Below are 20,856 nucleotides of genomic sequence, written 5' to 3'. Positions count from 1 at the left end.
CAAAGAAGAGTAGGGTTTTTGTCTTATCTAAAAGCCTGCAGAGAAGGCTTAAAAAATGCATTAGAAATACTTGAGAGTTCAAATACACATTCTCTCTTGGAAATTCTCTATAAGTAAAGGTCTACCAAGAGTTACTTTGTCCAGTTCTATCTCACTCTCTACTAACACGAATAGACTGGATAAAACTAACCAGTTGGCTTTTAAAACCATGTTTGAAACACCTTCAGACCTTCCTTAAGTGTAAGTACAGAGATTATCTAAGACTTCCTCCCCTTCACGATTACGTTTTACCATATAGTTCAACTGAAATAACATTCAGTATCAGCCAGAGTGTGTGGAACGTATACTAAGAAGCAATTATAGGGCTTCTGTGAAGACAGAGGACTTCATCCTTCAGAAAACAAGTATTTTCCATGGCTAGTTTTATTCTCAATTATACCATAACCAAGTGTTGGCAATTATTGTCTTAAAAGCTAAGAAAGCAGGATTTCAATCCAGCAACAAATTTAGGATCAACTCTATATTCAGTTACAAGTCACTGTCCTACAGAGACCTTCTCCAGAATGCTTAACGTTAGCAAGTTTCACTATACATAGTCAAAGTATGCTCTATGTCAAATATCAGCAAAATTTTGTCTAAGGGACTCATCAATAAATGAAGACTTTATATACTTAATGGAACCATAATTTTTGTTTTCACTGGTACCAATTACTGTCAGAAGAAAAAGATTGTTTCTCAGTATGTAAAACTGATGACAAATAAGAATAGAAAGAATTAAATACACAAGTGTGTGGCACTAAGTGCATGGCTTAAGTAGGGGTTTGGATTTTGTGGGGGTTTTTTTCCATATTCTTTTAAAGTGCTTTGTGTGATCCACCATCAAAACACGTTTGTGTAAAGACAGATGCTAGTATAGTTGACATCACAGGAATACAAAAATTAAGCATTCACACTATTGCTTTGACTTGAATATTAAAAAAAAAAAAAGCAAAGGCCCATATATTTAGATACAGATTAGAAATGTTTCTACATTTCCTATATACAACCAAAGAACACGTTACACTCAGATTATTAGAAACAGGCTCTTCTGATACAGTTCACAAAGTGACAAAGCTCACAGTAAAGTTAATGCTTTACTTCCATAATGTAAACACATCTCAAAGAATAAGCTAACAGTATCAGAGATGAGATGACTTAGATCAGTAAAATCAAAGCAACTGGATACATGAACCTTTGTCTCTATAAGGCTTAGCTCACAAGCTCAGGCTGTACATTTATTCTTCGAAGGACATCTTCTGGCATGCAAAAGACAGGATTGACGGCCTTAATTTGTTCTTCTCCTAATAAAGATAGTCCAGCAATTCCAAATAAGGTGTGAAATGGATCCACCTGGGAGAAGACAGAAAGTTTGTGACCATTTTCAAAAGTCAATCAGCTTTTCATTTGTATGGAATGAAGCTTTTGTTTGCTAGCAAGAAAACTGCAGATCTCCATGGTTGGAGAAGACAATGCAACTGAACAAACTTTCATTTGTACTCACAGGTGTTGACAGGCAAGATAACTTCCAAAGCATGCATTTACAACACTAAAATTTACTCAGAGATACTTGTTGATTGTCTGCTGCTGTTAAAATGACTGTCAACTCTGATTTTGGCAGGAAGCAGTCACATGTGTCCATTAGCAAGCAATGTCATAGGGTAGCAGAAGCAAAGATAATAAATACTATAAAAGTAAATTCAATCATTTACAAATATCACTTCCATAAATTCCCCCTTTCGCTCTTCAGCAACATTATAATGCTCTTCAATGGTCTCTGAATACAGAGCTGTGCTGTAAAATTTTGAGAGAGGAGCAGTAACCTACTATGCTAGAAATGTGAAGTAAATATAAGGAAGGAAAAAAAAAAAACAGAAGAGACAGGACCAGTTATTTCGTATCCAAGTATTCCTTCACTGTATGAACCTTGTCTAAAAGCATATATCACCACATAAGTGCAACAGTCTATGAAGTCTCATAACATAAGCATCCCGTCAGCAGTTAATCAGCCATTCTACAAAATCCTATCCAAAAGTACCTGTGCTGTCTGGTGCAGCATATATCCTGTTTGCATTAACAGAACTCCTGAATCTTACCACAGAGGTTCTATGCTGCAGTAAACTAAGCTGAATTACCATGTTATAGCCATATACAGGACCTCCAACCATTGATCACAGCCTAGAAGGTTCAAACTACATTAGCAAAGCGAGTCTTGCCCCTTAGTGGTTTGGCGACCTGTCCTGGTTTCCCGGTTCCTGGTCTAAACCACAACACAACCACATTACAGATGTGGTCAAAGCTCAGACGCACGCTTACTTGCTCCTTCCCAGAATGAGTAGATGGCCATTAGAGGAAGGGTAAAACAAATAAGTATGTAGCAAAATAATAATAATAAACAGTACACTTTAGGAATGACAAGACAATTTCCTTGTACAGATGGACAGGCCCATAACAGGAGAGTGTCCCCAACGGGAAGTGTGCAAATGAAGTTACAGATTCAACCTCTTAATGAACAGTATGTACGTTCAGGGAAAGCCAGATTCCTAGATTTATCTACTGCTATGTTGTCTGCTCCTTTCTGCAATTTTCTATAAAGCAAATAAAAAAGGAAAAACCTGCCGAATTACAACTAAGACCTAACTTGCACAGCTACTAAGTTAAGTTATCAAGAATTAGCTGCTTGGAAGTTGAAAAAAGATGACAGAGCTGTCTTATTGTCAATTGGTTCAAAACCTGAAATACAATCACAATGTCAAGACTAGAACCTAAAACTAATTAAAAAAAAAAAATCAAAAACCCCACCCCTCAAAAACCAAACCAAAAAAACCAATCCCAAAACCACAAAACAAACAAACTCAATAAACAACAAAAAAAACCCACCAAAAAACCCCACAAAAACAACAGGATCTGTCAACACTTCTATGGCAGTGTCCACTTCAACAACGGACGACAGGTAAAAATAACATGAAACAACCACTAACATAATACGCAAAAACTCTCCCAAAAGAGCCGGCATTAGATATAGAGGAAAGGCTCTCCAAAGCTGCTCTTCTAGCAAGACAAAAATAGCTCAAGTTTACTCTTGAAGCCAGAAAAGCATTAAGACTTTAAGTGCTGGGCTTTTCTTGGAGAATTCTGAAAAGGTAAAAATTATTTCTGTGAGTTCCCATTTTAAGAACACCAAAACATTTTCCAAGTAACAGACCACAGTAAAGAGATTTCTCCCTCTCCTCCAAGTAGGAATAATGCATCAGCTTGCAAAGAAATAGAAAGCTACTTCAGTTTGTAATGTGTCTGTGGAGAAAGAAGACATGGTCAGCTGCAACAAAACCAGCTAAGACTTCCCTGACCATTGACAAATAAGCAGCTAAGCATTCTATACCAATTGCACTGAGGTCTCGCAATACTTTTACCTGTCCAGCACCCTTGAAAGATATAAACTTTGCCATTTTACCTGGACAATCTCTGTTTCTGCTTGAAACCAGAGAGAACAGCTAAAACGTAACTACTGTCTCAACCAAGCAGAAAATCCATACCACCAGCCTCTTCATAATGTTGCCACCAAAGCTTCTTCCTCCCTCATCTAGATAAATACCAGTCAGAGGATTTATTCAGTGGCTGAGCTGACACAGAACATAAGTTAGCATATAAGGCTTCTTAATAAAAACTTACGACTCATTTAGATCAGGCAAAGCCACCAAGAGAGCTGAAGGCTACTTAACCTGCTCTGGACCCTAGCTTGTGTATCATTTTACAAACCAAACCTCTAAAAAACCTATGCATCCCAAACACAGCCCCCCCCCCCCAGTATTTTTACAGAGATCTTCCAAGAGGTCCCATGAGAAACGATTTGTGTTGTATGTGTTACGGGAACCAAACCAGAATTTGTAAGGAATGGCAACTGACTTCACTGGGGGACACTACAGTGCAAATGCAATATAAAATGTGCGCTCCCCGAGTCAGCTTTCAGAAGCAACTCTATCCTATTCTTTCCTTCAAAATAAACTGCAGGCTCTGCAAAACGCTTACACCTGGTTCACGAGTTGAGTTACACTCAAACAAGAAAACTTACTTTCTCAGTTGAAATCTTTGATTAACTATATTTTATTTAGTAAAGAATTACTTACCATATCTCCTGGTCTGTCAGCAAATCCTCCAGTCTCCTCATCCTGGCAAGCCAAAATAAAGCAGCGCAGTTTCTCTCTGTCAATCCAATGTAACCTACCAATCATCTTCAAAGATGCTAGCACCCACCACGAGTAACACACATCAGGTAACTGGCAAGCAGAGAAGCAGATTATTATTTGAATTGTTTTAAACATGACGTTGCAAATTTTATTGGTGATTCTGCAAATTACTAGGTGTGCTGTCACAATACTGTTGCAGAGAATTAAAGAGTTTATTTGGAGAAAAAGAGAAGAAAGTTCCTGGATGCAATCTCTGATGTCAGAGGACTTCCCTTTTCCAGGAAGGGAAAGTATCTTTTTCAAACCTCTTCCCTTCTTCAAGAAAAAAGCCACAAGAATGGGATACTGAAACAGCTTTCACCTTCTGTGGGAGAGGCTAAAAATCCACAACGCCTTTTTCAGAAGTAAGTACAAAGAACTTCATATCAACTAGTTTCATTTAAAAAAAAAAAAAAAAAATCTGTTGGATGGGTATCTATCTGCCAGTGGAGACTATTCTAGATTACACAATTCCCTAGTATGATGTGGAACGCTATTACACCCAGGATTTACATCCAGTAAAACAGTAATTTTTGTACAAACCTACAGAAGAGATCATTCCCAATGTCGAAAAGTATTCAAGCCCTGATTTAACAGGATACTGGTTCAAGTGGTCAGCAACAGATAATTCAGTATGTGTACTTTCCTGAACGGAGGACTCAAACTAAGCACTAGCTAAGGACTGTATGACAACTGTTAGTGACAAAACAAAGAATCAAAATGAAGGCTTGGCTTCTCTGAAAAGTTTACTAAATATTTCATAGAAGTCATGACATTTTCCAGAAGTACTTCAGCTTCAGAAAAAATAATCACTATTGAGGCTTGAACAAACAAAAGAAGCTACCTAATACCTTCTCTGGTCGTCCGTTGAGACCTCCAGAAGGTAACTGACGTTCACAAAGCCACCAACCCAGCAGGTCAACGTTTATTTGATGCAATTGGTCTGTTATAGCCAGAAATCCTGTGCAACAATAGATCTAAAATTACAGACATAAATTTTTTGTGTATTTGAAACCTAAGTATCATTTAGCAGACTAAATGCAGGAAGATCTCAAAGCAGAAATACAGTCATGCAAACACAATATAAAACAAGCACACATTTCTACTTTTAGTTCCAAATTAGTTTTACTTTACTCTTCTCCATTAGAAAAGTATGTTATCATTCTTTTTGTATAAAAGTACCAGTTACACAATGTAATTATATAACGGTAAGATTTCACTAATATAAGACACCAATGCAAGGTTTGGAAAAAGATCCTAAAAGACCAGGCAGAGCCCTACGGTTTTATTTTAAAAACACAAACTCTCAAGCCAGAGTACTCCCAACTGATTTCTGCAGGCTGGATATGGCCTTTATGACAATTTTACATCCTGCCTATGGTTTGTTCCTGTATGTGCCTCTTACCCTAAGGCTTGTGGAGAGCAAACTAGAGACTAAATGAATTCTCTAGCAGAAACAGGTTAACCCTGACCATTAAATATCCTGACAATCCCACATACATGTAGTCATGACAGGCTTACTTTCAATGTGCCACGTAACATAAGTGCGTTGATTGATCCCTGCTTATTTTTTCCTGAGAAATAATATTTACAGTGCAACAGCATATTCTGGTCACATTTCATGTGGTCGCTGAGAAAGCTGCCAACCACAAACTGAAAGAAACCACATTATCAACTGCAGCCTGCTCATACTTGCCTTTTCCTAACAAAACACACCTCCAAAAAGACAACAAAAACCACAACAAAAGCCAGCAAAAGCACAAATCAACAGGGATGTGCCTATAGTAGAACACTGCAAAATAAAGGTGATGTTCCCAGAAAACTTTTAAACTACTGTGCAGGCAAAGGGGTTTTCCTTTACAACATTTTAAGAAACATGTGAATATGCACAACAGATCTAATCCTCCCAGGAAACACCAGCTGCAAACAGAGCGGCTTCAGCTACTTAATCTGACTTCCTTGAACACCAGAACATGGTCCAGTTAGACCATATGGGCAATGCTACTGTAGGTAAAACTCATAAGATAAGGTATATGTACCAGATTTTTTTTTTCTGATTTATAAAAAGAAAGGGGAGGTGGGGACAAAAAAACCCAACTGTTTTTCTCAGCAAAATACCTCTAGTATTTTCATGTGATGAGGCAAATCCTGGCTATGGCACTGCTTACCATAATCATGCAAAACAAACAGGAGATTGCAACAGCATTAAAATATTTTATTAAAAGTTGATTTCTATTAATAAACTCAGGTTAAGTGCGATAATCCCTTCAATGAAAAAAATAAAAATAGGAAAGGTAGTTTTTATGTACATTTGCTGCTGGAAGAAGTCATTGAGATTCTCTTCCTTGAGAGACGCCTGAATTTGTTCCAATTATACTACTGCATTCTCTTAACTAGGTTTTACTGAGCATTTTTCAGAATTCACTGTCATGAGTAAAACATTCTTTAGTGCCTACAACAAAACATGATAAATGTTTCCATGCCCGAGTTAGGCATCTCATCTTAAAAGTGACTTTCCTGAAAAAATTAAGCAAGCTTCCCCTTGAGAAGCTTCACATCTCATATTTGAGTTCATTGGCTGCTAAGTATCAAACATACAATACAGTTAACCTTTACGTTTCATTATGATCTGTAGCACAGTGATAGATCTCGTCCAATGTCTCCATTAATATCCATTTCAAATTCTCTAAAAATCCTTATGCTAACTCTTCCAACATCACTATATGAAGACTGAAGTACAGTCCTAAAAGTTATTCCCTTATGATCTTTGTTTTTTCTGCCCAGCCTATAACCGCCCGAGTCTCTACTCATCTTCTCAGATTTATCTACGTATTGGTTAATTTAACTATGGTACTAGAATCAGGCATTCGGGGAACCAGAAAGGTACGTGAATTGATATCACTGATAGATGTTGTAAAGAAACATTTATAGGCAGGATGCGATGCTTGCTAATTTAAAACATTTTCATGTAAATAAAAACTCACCTGTCCTGCATGTGATTCAGAACCCGGTCTACAACCAAATCCTCCATCCAAGTTCATACAGGACAAAACGAATTCTACTGCTTTCCCCACATCAATAGCATCCAGCCTTCCCTGCAAGTCCGAAAAGCAACAAATGTACTCTACCTTCTACCAAGCTCATTAACTACAGACACTGCAGCATACCAAAGAGAAGATTCTGTACTCATGTAAGTAATGACTTAGGACTTACCAGAAGTGCAAGAGTTGCTGCAGCACAGAAAGAGAACCTTGTATCTATTTCTCCTAGAATGTAGGGGGTAGGGAATGAAATAAGAGTATTTTTATTAACAACAAAAATACACATGTATCACCACTGAAAACATGGAACAAAAAAAACCACCAGGTTTTATACTGAACATCAAAAATCAGCCAAAAACTGCCCCTGTACCATTTCCTTTTCCAGCTCACGTATTATTTCTTCAGTAATTTAGAAAGTGTGCATTACAGCTCAATTGACTGGTATGTTTACTGCACATAAAAGCAAACAACTCATTTTGAGCTAGTGTATACTCAGACATATATCCAAATAAATTCAACTAGTGGTAATTTACAAATAACTGTATAATTTTAGAGTTTATCTGTAGTGCTCTACTAGATAATTGCAGAGCAGTGGACTCAAAAATACTCACACACAACTCTTGATCTGCCTTAAATTCAGGCAAAAGTAGGAGTCATTTTTGTTTTTAGAGGAAGACTGATGAAAGTTACAAGTTTTCTTTTGCATACTTATACCTGGAATCTAAACCCAAAACGCTACACCTATAGCAGAACGATTGCTCGGCAAGTCCATACCAATATAACTCTCCTAGCACAAACTCCCAGCCATTAATACTTGAAGTCAGAATTTGAAACTGAACACAGCCGCAAACATTCAATTTTTGGTCAAACTGATGCAAATTGTGCATTTCTTCTTAAGAAATCCACAAGCTGAAACATATAAACATGTGCTGTTCTGTGCTACATCAGGTATCACACTCCTTCAGTTGCGCTGTAACTGCCTTTCAGAAGCAACTGAAATCCATTGTGCCTTCAGTGTGTTTGTTTCAATACTTCAACAAAAACGATGCAGCAAACTATGAACCATTTAAACACACAGCACAACAGCCACCTTTACAGCAGCATACATACACTGCCATGATCTCCATTGCTTAAATTTTAATAAAATCTATTGTATATCACTCATGTTCTTGTTCTGTTAAAATTCAGCATTCTGCAGGGCTAAGTATTTATGCTACGGCTCAAAAATACTGTATTTGTTCATAAAGAATTTACGTGCAGAAAAAAAAATCAGTATTAAAGAAGTTCAAGAGTACAAAACCAGTTTTTCTCAGTCCCATATAGCAAAAGATCCTTTCACAGCCAACAAGGATGAAGATTGTAACCGACTGCCATTAAATAGCAAGCATAAAACATTATTGATGGAATGGTATATCAAAGTACTGTCAAGTTACAAATGCCCAAATGTTTCCTTCTGCAAGACCTGGACAATTTATTTTTAATAAAAGAACGGAACTGAAGTTTAGAACATTTATGAAAGGAATGAAACACAACTCTGTCCTTCACAAAACCTCCTTTTCATAACTCAGAAAATAGAAGTGTTGACATACAATACATTAACAAAAAGAACATCCAAGAAAACTTAAGTTCACAGATTTACAAATGTCAACCTAGACATTAAAGATCTAAAAATTACCCCATTTGTCTCCAGCAAATGATCCATCTTCTTTCTGCAAGTTCTGTATATAGTCAACAATTTTATTTACATCAACAACATGGAGACTATCATATAAGATAAGAATCTGGGGGGAAAAAAAGACACAGTAACAATCAAAGAGAGGCAAAAATTTAAAAAATTTATTTAGTAAAAAAAATATCCCAGATTTATAAAAGATTTTATTTAATTGACTGTGAATACCACCTGGTAAGGTTTATTAAAATAAAATTTCATTCACTGCAGTTCACCTATCTCTGTCTAAAAACTTTAAGAAATTCTCAAATGAAAATACACACAATTCAAGCTAAACTTTTTCATGCTTTGCTGCCTTCCAACTTCCAGCTCTCCTTTCAAAAGCATAATCAGGTTTATTCGGTTTTATGTTAGCATTATGTAGAACAGACATTTGACTATGGTTAATTCTGTAATGGGATAATGACATCCCAGACTTACCAATTTGTAGTTCGTGCACTGCTGCTACTTGGATACGTGCAAGTGTAAGTTAAGCAGCTAGTTACTGGTGACAGGTCCAAGCCTGTCAGCAACGACTCATTTTGAACTATAAGATTTGTATTTACATTCAAATTTTAAATATAATGAATGGAACCAAATTGCGATTAATTTCAGAAAAAGTATGAAAAATATGATTAGACACAAACTATGCAGTCAATATAGTCTGGAAGAAAAATAAAGGTCATAGGAGGGGATACAGTTTTCTGAGCTAGCACTGATTTGAACCAGTTAATCCATATGACACAACGTCACATGAAAACAACAATACTGTTTCTGAGCCCCAGCTGGCTTCAAGTTTTACCATAACTTGTATAATCTGTAAAGAGATTAATTAGGAATTTATTATAAATAGCATAATAGAAAGAACGGTTGAAACGAAGCAATATTATAGTGCCAATCCTGGAAAATATCAACAACTATGACTTTGAACACCTAGAGTTAGCTGGGATCTCTCAATTGTAAGATAAAATTTAAGTCTTACAGAAATGCAAAACAGAATGCACAACTCCAACAGAAAATACATAATCATAGCATGCACTTTAAAAAGTGAATCTGAAAAAATGACTATTAATTCTGATCAAAGGAAGATGTGACATGACCCTTTAAAGATTCTGGATATGTAGATAGGACTAAACAGTGTTTGTTCACGAAGAACATGCACACTCATAAAGACATACTGGTTAAGTTTACTACAAAAATTTTACATCAATTTTCAACTTTGCACATCTACTGGTGCATTCAGTTAATGTGAACGTATTTCCTGGTAACATCAAGTATTTATTTAAAACCTAACATCCCTAACTTGTAGAAGTAAGCAACCTCAATTTGTAACCCCTCATCCTTATATTGGATTAGAATCTGTGAAAGGAGTTTGATTGGACAGTTTGGAAAAGCTCAAACATCATAGTCTAAAGAAACTTTAGTTTCCTGGTTCTCAGAGTACTCAAGACTAATTCTAGAGGTAAAGTAATGATAAATACCAGCTTTAGAGCAGGTAATACATCCCAACACTCATCACAGACCCAAGAAAACAGCATTCCACTGTCCTACCTAAAAGTTTGAAATCCAACACCTTAAATCCAACACACTTTCCTCCTAAAACAGGATGCTATCTTATTTATTTGTAACACTATTTGAATATTTCTTCCCTAAGATCAGACTAGAGACACATTATGGAAGCAATCAAGCAATCGTTCAGAAGCATTTGACCCTTTTGGTGTTTTCTTCAAAGACAGTTTGCGTGAGAAGGAGAACACACCCCATCCCCCACTCCCCCCCAAAAAAGATGCAAGAGATAGCTAGAAATTAAAATCTATCATTGAGATAGTTATGGCGAATAAATAAGATTGAGAATTATTTTTTTCTGAGGGGAAGAGTACACACCAATTAAATAAAAGAAATGCTCAACAGACTGGTATGACTTTTAAGTTATACACAACAAAAGCAGATTTCAGGAACACGAGAACTGGCTACTACTACTTTTGAACAGTAGGAAAGTCTAAACACATTACACATTTTTATGTATTCAATAAATATATAGTTTATATAAATATTACATAACTATTTATTGTCATATATATAGCAATCATAATATATAGTAATATATAGATTAGAAAATAAAATCCAAAACTTCACTCTTATTCTGGTCATACATATCTTTCACCTTAATGTACACTAAGAAGAATTTATAAAATCCAAACTTACCTACAAAAAACTCCAGCATAACCTCTAGCTTAGAAGTACTTCAAGACTGTTAGAAAATTTATCAAGAATGCAGTCACCATTAAGCGATCACTAAACGCATAATATTCCCAACTCTAACAATTTTTTAGAAAATGATACAGCTAAATCCTAAAGTTTTGTCCATTAGATTTTTTTTTTTAAATAAAGTACTGAAATAGTTTCTGTCGTTGGCATCCAACAGTAAAATCTGCAATCATCAAAATAATTAATTACAAATGTTTGTTTGTTTGTTTGTAATTACTCTGTGACATTTACCTGGACAGCACTGAGAGTATACAGAAGATGAGGATCATGACCTATGCTGGCACTGATTCCACCACATTCATGTTGACATGATTTGATGAATGCCAGAATTTCTTCTTTGTTCATTCGGTGCAGCTGCCCCATGAGATCCATTGCTGTCAGCCCCCAGTAAACACCACTCATCCTCAAATACTCCGACATACAGTATTCCTAAGTAGTGCATTATTTTAGTTCTTAATCAGATAAGCACATAATCAGCACAGAACAATGAAAATACACTACTACTTAACATTTACAAACAGTGTCAACCATCTTCCATCCTAGCAACAACTTCCTATGCATCAGTCACTCACAAATATTCTGTACATCATGCATGCGTGCGTATATACACATGCATACATACAGGCACATGTACCTACCTACATATACTACGTTCCCTTCCTCCCTTGTATTTTCTAGCTCAAAGTATCAAGCACAATGTCAAATCAAACACATTCAAGTAGTTAGACAACAATTCACTTCAGACCATCAGTTATTATCTTGGCATCCAAATTACCACTCAAATCACCACCCCAACTTGTCTCAAAAATAACAAGTATAGCATTTAATGAAATTTACTTCCAAGTGCCAAAACTGTCACAATCTAAAGTTTCACTTGGAAGTGAAATCTCATATTGAATTCTCTTGCATTGATTGCATCACCTACACGACCCATAAACATTGTTATCTAAACACAGTGCTTTTAAAGCACAAGAACAACAATCATAAGCAATAGTGTTTAAAATTCTTCTATAGACAGTAAAGATAACTGCAACTTTTCTTCAATATAAGCAGTTACTGACATTTTTGCACCTGCTGGAACGGGAACCCTATTATTGTGGGCTACATCTGATAACCTATGACTATAAAATTGACACTAGAATGTGTTTATCAAACAAAGTAAGCATGAAGCAGTGCTGCAGTGAGATTCAGCATGTCATCCCACCAAAAGAGCAACGTGCAGCTACACTCCTTTTGCATTCTAGCGGATGAAGCGGCAAAAAGTAGTACATTTTCCAGGTCTCTGAGTAATTTTAGAGCTAAACTGATAATCTTCAAATTTATACTCGAGATAATACATGCCAGGACTCACCACGGACCTGGGGAAATTGAGAAAGACATCTTTCTTTTATACTTTGTATGGCAAGGCAAGAACCTGAGCAAGTAAATAAGGATTATTACTACTGTTAATAAAACAACAGCTGAACTGAAACAAATCGGTACCTACATAATCATCTTTCTTTGCTCCATACGAAGCTATGTAGTCCGCGTGTTTCTCTGAAAGTAACGTGTTTGGGGCATCAGGTTTTATTACAACATCCTTTTGCGGTGTCCCCTGTAAGAAAGCACCAACCGAACATCAGCTGCATCGTCATTCCAAGAGATTTCGGCACCCAGGTGTCATTTAGCCAGCAGCACGCGCAGCGACTGCTCGGAAACAGACACCTCTATGTCGGGCACGGGACAGACCCCGCATCTCGCGCCCCCAGTGTTCCGTCCGGCTGAGCCCCGCCCCGGGAACGGGGAAATCTTTCAGCGAAGCCGCCAAAAAACACCAACTCGCCAGAACCGAACCGACGCGAACCGCCAGAAGAAGGAGCCCGCCCCCGCTGGCGCGGAGGACGCCGCGCCCCGCCCCGCGGAGGCCCCGGCCGGGAGCGGGCCCCGCGGCCCCGGAGTCTCGAGCTGCCGCCCGGCGCCGCCTCGCCGCGCGCTCGCTCCCACGATCGCCGGGCTCGGCCCGCGCGGGCGGGCGGCAGGCGCGCTCCCGGGCCCGCCCTGGCGAGCGCCACCAGCGTCGCCACTAAAGCCGCCGCACCGCAGTCACCGCCCGCGCCGGCCTCCCGGCCCGCTGAGCAAAGCGGCGCGGCTGCAAACCTACGCGTCGCCGCGCCGGGCGAGCCCCTGCCCCGCCGAGGCGAGCGATACCCACCATGTTCGCCGCCCGCGCCGGAAGCAGCGCCGCGCGCGCCGCGGGGCGGGGCGGGGCGGGGCGGGGCGCCGCGCGCGGCAGGGCCCCGCTATAGCTGCCCGCCCGCCGCCCGCCCGCGCCGTCTGCGATGCCGGGGCGAACGGCCGGGGCCGCGCGGGGCCGGGGAGCCCGCAGCGGGCCCGCGGGCACGGCCCCCTCGAGCCCTGCGCACCCGCGCAGCCGTTGGGGCTTGCCGCGGCTGAAGGTTGTCTTAGAGCAGGCGAGGGGGAACGTTTAAAGTGTGCCAGTCGTGTCGTGTCGTGTCCCCGCCGTGTGCTTCACTGCATCCCGGCAAACAGGGCACCTTCCGTTTCCTTCTGTTGCTTGAGTTCTATGGAAAAGCAAATCCAGGAATTCAAGTCACAGAGAAGGTATGGATAACCGTCTCTTTGTTCAAAAAAACCCCTCCTGCCTACGATGTTTGTGTTACTGGTTGCCAACAATTGATGCTGGCGGATGGCCCCTACAGAATCGTACCGGGCAGGAACATCGTGTTGATTCTATACAAGGAACATTATGTACAATGCTCGCTTGCATAGAACAGAAAAAATGAGGTCTATTTTTTGTGTATGTCAAATACTTACGAAGGATGTTGCATTGTTGGTCGTCCTGCAGGTAAATAAGTTGGTGATTTATAATGATGAAACACTTATTTAAAGAACTAATTTCCTGGGTGGCCTGCCTGAGAAATAAGCGTTGCAAAACTGATACCTGATGATGGTAGTTGTACCATCCAGCACTAAATTCAGATGATGGATGAAAGACACCACGGTGGGTTTGGTGAGAAATTGTAAAAGAATTCACAGAATTGTTGAGGTTTGAAGGGACCTCTTGAGATCAAGTGCAACCCACCTGTCTAAGCAGGGTTAGCTAGAGCAGGTTGTCCAGGACCATGTCCAGTTGAGTTTTTAATATTTCCACAGATGAAGACTCCACAACCTCTGCCAGTGTATGACATTCCTCACAATAAAAACAGTATTTTCTTGTGTTCCACTGCAATTTCATGTGTTTTAATTTGTGCCCATTGCCTCTTGTCCTGTCAGTGAGCACCACTGAGGAGAGGCTGGCTCCCTCTTCATTGTATCCCATTAAGTATTTATGCACATACATAAGATTACCCCTGAGCCTTCTCTTGTCCAGGCTAAAGAGTCTCAGCATCTCCTCACATGACAGATGCTCCAGTCTCTTAATCATCCTCGTGACCCTCTGCTGGACTCCCTCCAGTTAAGTCCATATCTTTCTTGTACTGGAGCCTAGAACTGGATGCAGTACTGCAGGTACGGCTTCACCAGTGCCAAGTAATTTGTTCAAGAAGTGCAGGCAATGTCGATTCTGCTAGCACTGGCAAGAAGGGTTTATCCAAGCTTTTAAAAAAAAAAAGTCTCACAATTCCCTCTTCTCAGCCATTAGTCTCACAATTCCTTCTTCTCAGCCATTATTGCTGCAAACATAGTTAAGTATATAAACTGATGGAAAGCAATAACAGGTTTAGATATACTGGATTTGAAATAAACACAATCTCCTAAGTCATTCTTAAGGAAAAGCTACACACTTTCATAGAATCATAGAATGGCATAGGCTGGAAGGGACCTCAGAGATCATCTAATCCAACTTTCACTTGAAGTTAACCATCCTAATTGAACATTTATTGCTTAAGTGAGCATAACATTGCAAAAGGCCACATTTTCTCAAGCCAATATTGTCACTATTGGATAATATCTAAATCCCACAACAGACATACATGCAGACAACAGCAACGCAGGCCTGCGTACTGCTGAGCTGGAAAGCCTGTTCAGCTGCTGTAGGCAGTTGTGTAGTAGGAACTGAAGTACAGCTATTAACATAGCTCAGACACTGGGCAACTCACCCAAAATACAGTTTAAGTGTTGTGACAAGCAAAATGAAAAAAAACCAACCACACTTCTCTTAAAAACAAAAAAGAATGCAGCAATGACTGTCAGAAATAACATTCTGATGTCTGATTTTACAGTGAGAAAACATGGCATTGTGAGGTTCTTATTTCTTACCCATTTTCTATTTGACAACCATTCACTTTGGAATTCAGAACGTTTAGAAAATACCGGCTTTGTAAGTCAGGAATGAAGTGAGGGACTGTACACGGAGAACAGAAATAGTGCTTAATAACGTACAGAACAAAAAGATTTTGAAGGAAAGAGTTTTTTGCCTCCATGCCTGTTTAATTCTATTGAGAAATGCACTAAAGTCCTCTTCCAGAATACAGCAGCGCCAGACACTTTATACATTACTTTAAGTTTTAAATTTGCCAACACGTTCACGAGCTATGATTATCCTTTGAATCTGCGCAGTTCCCTCATAAATCTGAAAAGAATTACAATAACGTTAGCTGATGATTTTTTACAAGGTTTTAACAGATCTACACTTTTAGCCTTCACAGCACTAATCCAGTGTGGATTAGGATGTGCAGAAAGACAGAGAAAACTGAGAAAATTCCAGAGTGTCAGAGTAACTACAGTGGGCTACATGGAATAAATCACACAAAAGATACTGAGAGACAGTCTTATTCTCTTGTGCTCCTATCTAAACTCAATAAGGTTCTCATGAAAATAAACAGACATGGTAGGTGAAGAAGGATGAGGAAAATTTCTTATCTGAGGAAGAAAATAAATACGTAATTTAGGTTTTACAAAGTAGGATTTAACACAATAGGTGGTGGGCAGGAGATGACTTGTGCTGAAGGTGTGTTTTCTTTGACTAGCCTTTCAAGGTCATACCAAATGTTCTCTTTGATCCATTTATTTCCATTGCTTCTTGTTAACTAGTACTCTCTCCCATACAGTTTTATTTGGTTTTTTATTTTGTTTTGGTTTCATAATCATGTATTCTTGCATTTTCTTCTAGAAACTTCTAGTCTGCATCATCCCTCTGTTCTATTTGTTGGCAGCAAAGTCAAAGATAGGCAACAAAGCATACACGAAGCTCTAATGCCAAAGGAGGCCATATGCTCCACAGGTACACTGCAATGTAATGTAAAGGCTGAGGCAACATAGTTTAGGGGTTTAAGTGTTTCGAGTCCCAATTCTGCCAGAACTTGGTTTGGCAAATTGCTCAAATTCATGCAAATTCACTTTCTCATTCACTTACAGAAACAATCTTCCCAAGAACCTTACAAAGCTTTTTGAAAATAAAGACACTATGACTTGTGTTCACCTGAGTTTTTTGGTTCAGAAGAAATTGTTCACTCCCAAAGTGAATTCTCTGACTGCTGCTACTTACCCAATGTTGATCCAGTTCATAAAGCAGATTGTGTTTTGTGAATACGAGGCCAAATATGGCCAAAAGCATATACCATCTGGAATTAGGCAGCAATACTGTGAAGCACAGTGGAGTGCAAGGTATAATGAAGAGACACGGATGAAATAATTGTAAAGGCAAAAGTCTTTCCTGGATTCTTTTGTAGATTAAATGGAACAGAAAAACACCAAAAATTTAATACTATATCCGATTAATCTGAATAATTAAAAAAAAATTAGCCATGTATTTGTGATGAAATCAGTGTAATGGAAAATCTAAATAACTGGGATCCTGCAAAATGAATCTCAGCTTTCAATTAAGTTCTAACCCTTACACCGTTTTTCTCTAGAAAAGCATGCAACCTGACAGGAAAAAAGCTCAATCATAATAAAGTTCAATTAATCATTCATTTCCTCACTCACAGGAGTGCAATTAGTTCTAAGACACTTGAGATTCCAAGATAGTGTTTGTCTTTCCTTAAACTGAAAAAAAATAAATACTTAGCTAGTAAGAATACTAAGTTCTCATTCGGAAGTCAGCTGTAAGAGAAATACTAACTACGTAGAACCTTAAGAATGACAGCTGTTACAGCTAACTCGCATTACAGGTCATGGTCAGCATGCATTTCTTGGTAAAATCTATTTTGATGTTTTGTCTAGTCACTACTGATGTCATTATGTCATAACATCAATACAGATTACTGGTGTTGCTGAACACAATTGAAATGTTCTTGCTGAATAAAGAATTGCAGCATAGTACATACTACTAGAAGAATTATGACATGACACGGAATAATTTCTTGGCAGTAACACTACAGAAGAAATCCTGGAAATTAAAGCTGACTACGAGCTAAACGTGAGTAAATATGAGCAGATTTTGTTGTTAAAAAAAGGGCTAATCGCTCCGGGTTGTGTCACACTACTGCTAATACAACACACACAAGATAATCACATAGTCATAGAATGGTTTGGGTTGGAAGGGACCTCAAAGATCATCCAGTTCCAACCCCCCTGCCATGGGCAGGGACACCCTCCACTACACCAGGTTGCTCAAAGCCCCATCCAGCCTGGCCTTGAACGCCTCCAGGGATGGGGCAGCCACAGCTTCTCTGGGCAACTTTTTCCAGTGTCTCACCACCCTCAGAGGGAAGAATTTCTTCCTTATATCCAATCGAAATCTGCCCTCTTTCAGTTTAAAGCCATTGCCCCATGTCCTGTCACTACATGCCCTTGTAAAAAGCCCCTTTCCAGCTTTCCTGTAGCCCCTTTAGGCACTGGAAGGCTGCTCAAAGGTCTACGTGGAGCCTTCTCTTCTCCACGCTGAACAGCCCCAACTCCATAGCAGAGGTGTTCCAGCCCTCGGATCATCTTCATGGCCTTCTCTGGACCCACTCCAACAGCTCCATGTCCTTCTTATGTTGGGGACCCCAGAGCTGAATGTAGCACTGCAGGGGGGTTCTCCCAAAAGCAGAGCAGAGGGTCAGAATCCCCTCCCTCGACCTGCTGGCCATGCTCCTTTGGATGCAGCCCAGGACACGGTTGGCTTTCTGGGCTGCCAGTGCACATTGCCAGCTCATGTTGAGCTTCTCATCAACCAGCACTACCAAGTTCTTCTCCTCAGGGCTGCTCTCAATCCATCCAATCTCCACCCAGCCTGTACTTGTGCTTGGGATTGCCCCGACCCACGTGCAGGACCTTACACTTGGCCTTGTTGAACTTCATGAGGTTCACACAGACCCACCTCTAAAGCCTGCCAAAGTCCCTCTGGATGACATCCCTTCCCTCCAGCATGTCCATCACACCCCACAGCTTGGTGTTGTTGGCAAACATGCCAAGGGTGCACTCGATCCCACTGTCCATGTCACCAACAAAGATGTTAAACAGCGCCAGGCCCAATACCGACCCCTGCAGAACGCCACTTGTTGCTGGTCTCCACTTGGACATCAAGCCATTGACCACAACTCTTTCAGTGTGACCATCCAGCCAATTCCTAATCCACCAAGTGGTTCATCCATCAAAACTATGTCTCCCCAATTTAGAGACAAGGATGTCGTGCCAGACAGCGTCAAAGGCTTTGCACAGGCCCACGTAGATGATGTCAGTTGCTCTTCCCTTATCCACCAAGGCTGTAACCCCGTCGTAGACGGCTACCAAATCTGTCGGGCACAATTTGCCCTTAGTGAAGCCATGTTGGCTGCCACCAATCACCTCCTTTTTCTCCATGTGCCTTAGCATAGTTTCCAGGAGCATCTCTTCCATGGTCTTGCCACACACAGAGGTAGGACTGACTGGCCTGTAGTTCCCCAGATCTTCCTTTTTAAAAATGGGGATTATGTTTGCCCTTTTCCAGTTGGTGGGAACTTCACTGGACTGCCACAACTTCTCAAATATGGTGGATAGAGGCTTAGCAATCTCATCCGCCAGTTCCCTCAGGACTCGTGGATTCGTCTCATCAGGTCCCATGGATTTGCACACCTTCAGATTCCTCACATGGTCTCGAACCTGATCTTCTCCTACAGTGGGTGGTTCTTCATTCTCCCTTTGCCTTCTGTGACTTGGGTGGTGCGGCTACAGCACTTGCCAGTGAAGGCAAAAAAGTCATTGAGTACCTCAGCCTGCTCCATACCCCAGTTAGTCAGTCTCCCGTTTCCTTCCGGAGAGGCCCACATTTCTTCTAGTACTCCTTTTATCACTGACTTAGCTACAGAGGCTTTTTTTTTTCGCCCTCAATGTCTCATGATGATTTACTCCTTTCAGGGCTTTAGCATTCCTAATCTCTTCCCTAGGTGCTCAATTTCTCTGTATTCCTCCTTGGCTACCTGTCCTTGCTTCCACCCTCCGTAGGCTTCCTTTTTGTGTTTGAGTTGGTCCTTGTTCATCCATGCAGGCCTCCTGGAATTGACTGATGAGGAAATATTTGCTTCAGGTCTGATAAAAGGTCCTGTGAAATGGGATACCAAGAAAAAGTGGGAAGCCATAAACAAAATATGGACACACAGACTTCACAGGCAAACCTAACAGTGGCAAAAACAAGAAAAAAAAGAGCTCTCAATAAGCTGCAGGTAAACTAGTACTTTGCAGCTGATAAGGATGCAAACCTAAGGGTCCAGAATGTTGGAAAGGGATCCGTGGAGCTATGCAAGGTAATGAAGGAATGTGCAGGGGAAGGGCATCTGGAGGAACATGGGAGGAATGGGCAGAATGGTGTGTAACACAGACCAGCCACGTAAGAGATGGCAGTCAGGACACTTGTCTGACCGAGCCCAGCACCTCATCACCACAGCCGCCTTATTAAATCCTATCTTCTTATTAAATCTCTTCTTAACTATCGCTCTTTGTAATCTCACTATCTTTCCCATGTGTATGTGTGTTGTCAGGATGAAGTGCCAGCGACTGAGGGTCCTGTGTGAGTGGAGTACCAGCAAATGGAGTCAGACTGGGAACGTGGGTGCCCTTGGCCTGTGGTACCAGCTACTGGAGCTGGTGGGGTCTGTGTCAGCTGCTGGAGTGGGTGGAGGTCTCAGCTGCCAGCTGCTGAGGCAGGAACAGCATTTGCCCTGAAAACCTGCTACTGGAGGGAGCGGTGTGGGTGAAGTGAGCGAGGGGCTCAGCACCAGCTGCTGCAGCGGGACTGCCGGTCACAGCTCACACGCCTGATGCTGGCAGCTGAGGGTGGCAAGTGCCAGTATCTTCCCCAAAGTGGATGAGCATGCTCATTCTCCGGCAGACTTCAAGATGGACTCATGCATGAGTAGGAGACACTGGGTCCAGGCAGGGGTATCAGGCAGGCGTGGATCCATGCCATTATCCAGGGTGACTGGTAAGCGTGCGTGCCTGTGAGATGAGCTTGAGTGCTGCGCGTTTGCAGCAAGCACCGAGCTGGAGCAGCCCGTGAGCAGGCAGCTCCTGAGGCAGTACGAGGGCCGGGATCCAGGCAGGGGTACGAGGCAGACAGAGGGGCCACCAATGTGCACGTGCGTGTGCATCTGGAGAGTCTCGTGCGTGCCTGTGCTAGGGACCTCTTTTGTCTCTGCCAGCCCAAGAGGAGGACGGGACGTGGATGCCTGTGCTTATG

At 40.7% G+C, this 20,856-nt stretch overlaps 1 protein-coding gene and 1 non-coding gene across 2 annotated transcripts; both read right to left on the bottom strand.

Moving 5' to 3' along the window:
• Window positions 1–833: 833 nt before the first annotated feature.
• RABGGTB (Rab geranylgeranyltransferase subunit beta) lies at window positions 834–13,498 on the bottom strand. The gene is made up of 9 exons (XM_086617222.1): window positions 13,471–13,498; window positions 12,766–12,873; window positions 11,511–11,708; window positions 8,979–9,084; window positions 7,476–7,528; window positions 7,247–7,357; window positions 5,114–5,239; window positions 4,164–4,313; window positions 834–1,389 (listed from the first exon to the last, which is right to left on the bottom strand). Exons 1-9 carry the CDS (start codon window positions 13,471–13,473, stop codon window positions 1,249–1,251), a joined length of 996 nt encoding a protein of 331 aa, XP_086473348.1. The 5' UTR covers window positions 13,474–13,498; the 3' UTR covers window positions 834–1,248.
• Window positions 12,555–12,638, bottom strand: LOC147528214 (small nucleolar RNA SNORD45). Its single transcript, XR_015222386.1, has one exon. It is a non-coding gene; the product is annotated as a small nucleolar RNA SNORD45 (small nucleolar RNA).
• Window positions 13,499–20,856: the final 7,358 nt, after the last annotated feature.

Source organism: Tauraco erythrolophus, chromosome 10 (assembly GCF_009769465.1).
Source record: "Tauraco erythrolophus isolate bTauEry1 chromosome 10, bTauEry1.pri, whole genome shotgun sequence".
In the NCBI taxonomy this organism is placed as follows: domain Eukaryota; kingdom Metazoa; phylum Chordata; class Aves; order Musophagiformes; family Musophagidae; genus Tauraco; species Tauraco erythrolophus.
The sequence above is the reverse complement of the archived record's forward strand: the minus strand, read 5'-3'. Positions and strand labels throughout refer to the sequence as shown.

Excerpts from the sequence above, each read along its gene's own strand:
- RABGGTB (XM_086617222.1), bottom strand. Across the intron at positions 7,358-7,475 it reads CAGCAACTCTTGCACTTCTG|GGAAGGCTGGATGCTATTGA; the intron begins GTAAGTCCTAAG and ends TCGGACTTGCAG. Across the intron at positions 4,314-5,113 it reads TCAACGGACGACCAGAGAAG|TTACCTGATGTGTGTTACTC; the intron begins GTATTAGGTAGC and ends TCTGCTTGCCAG.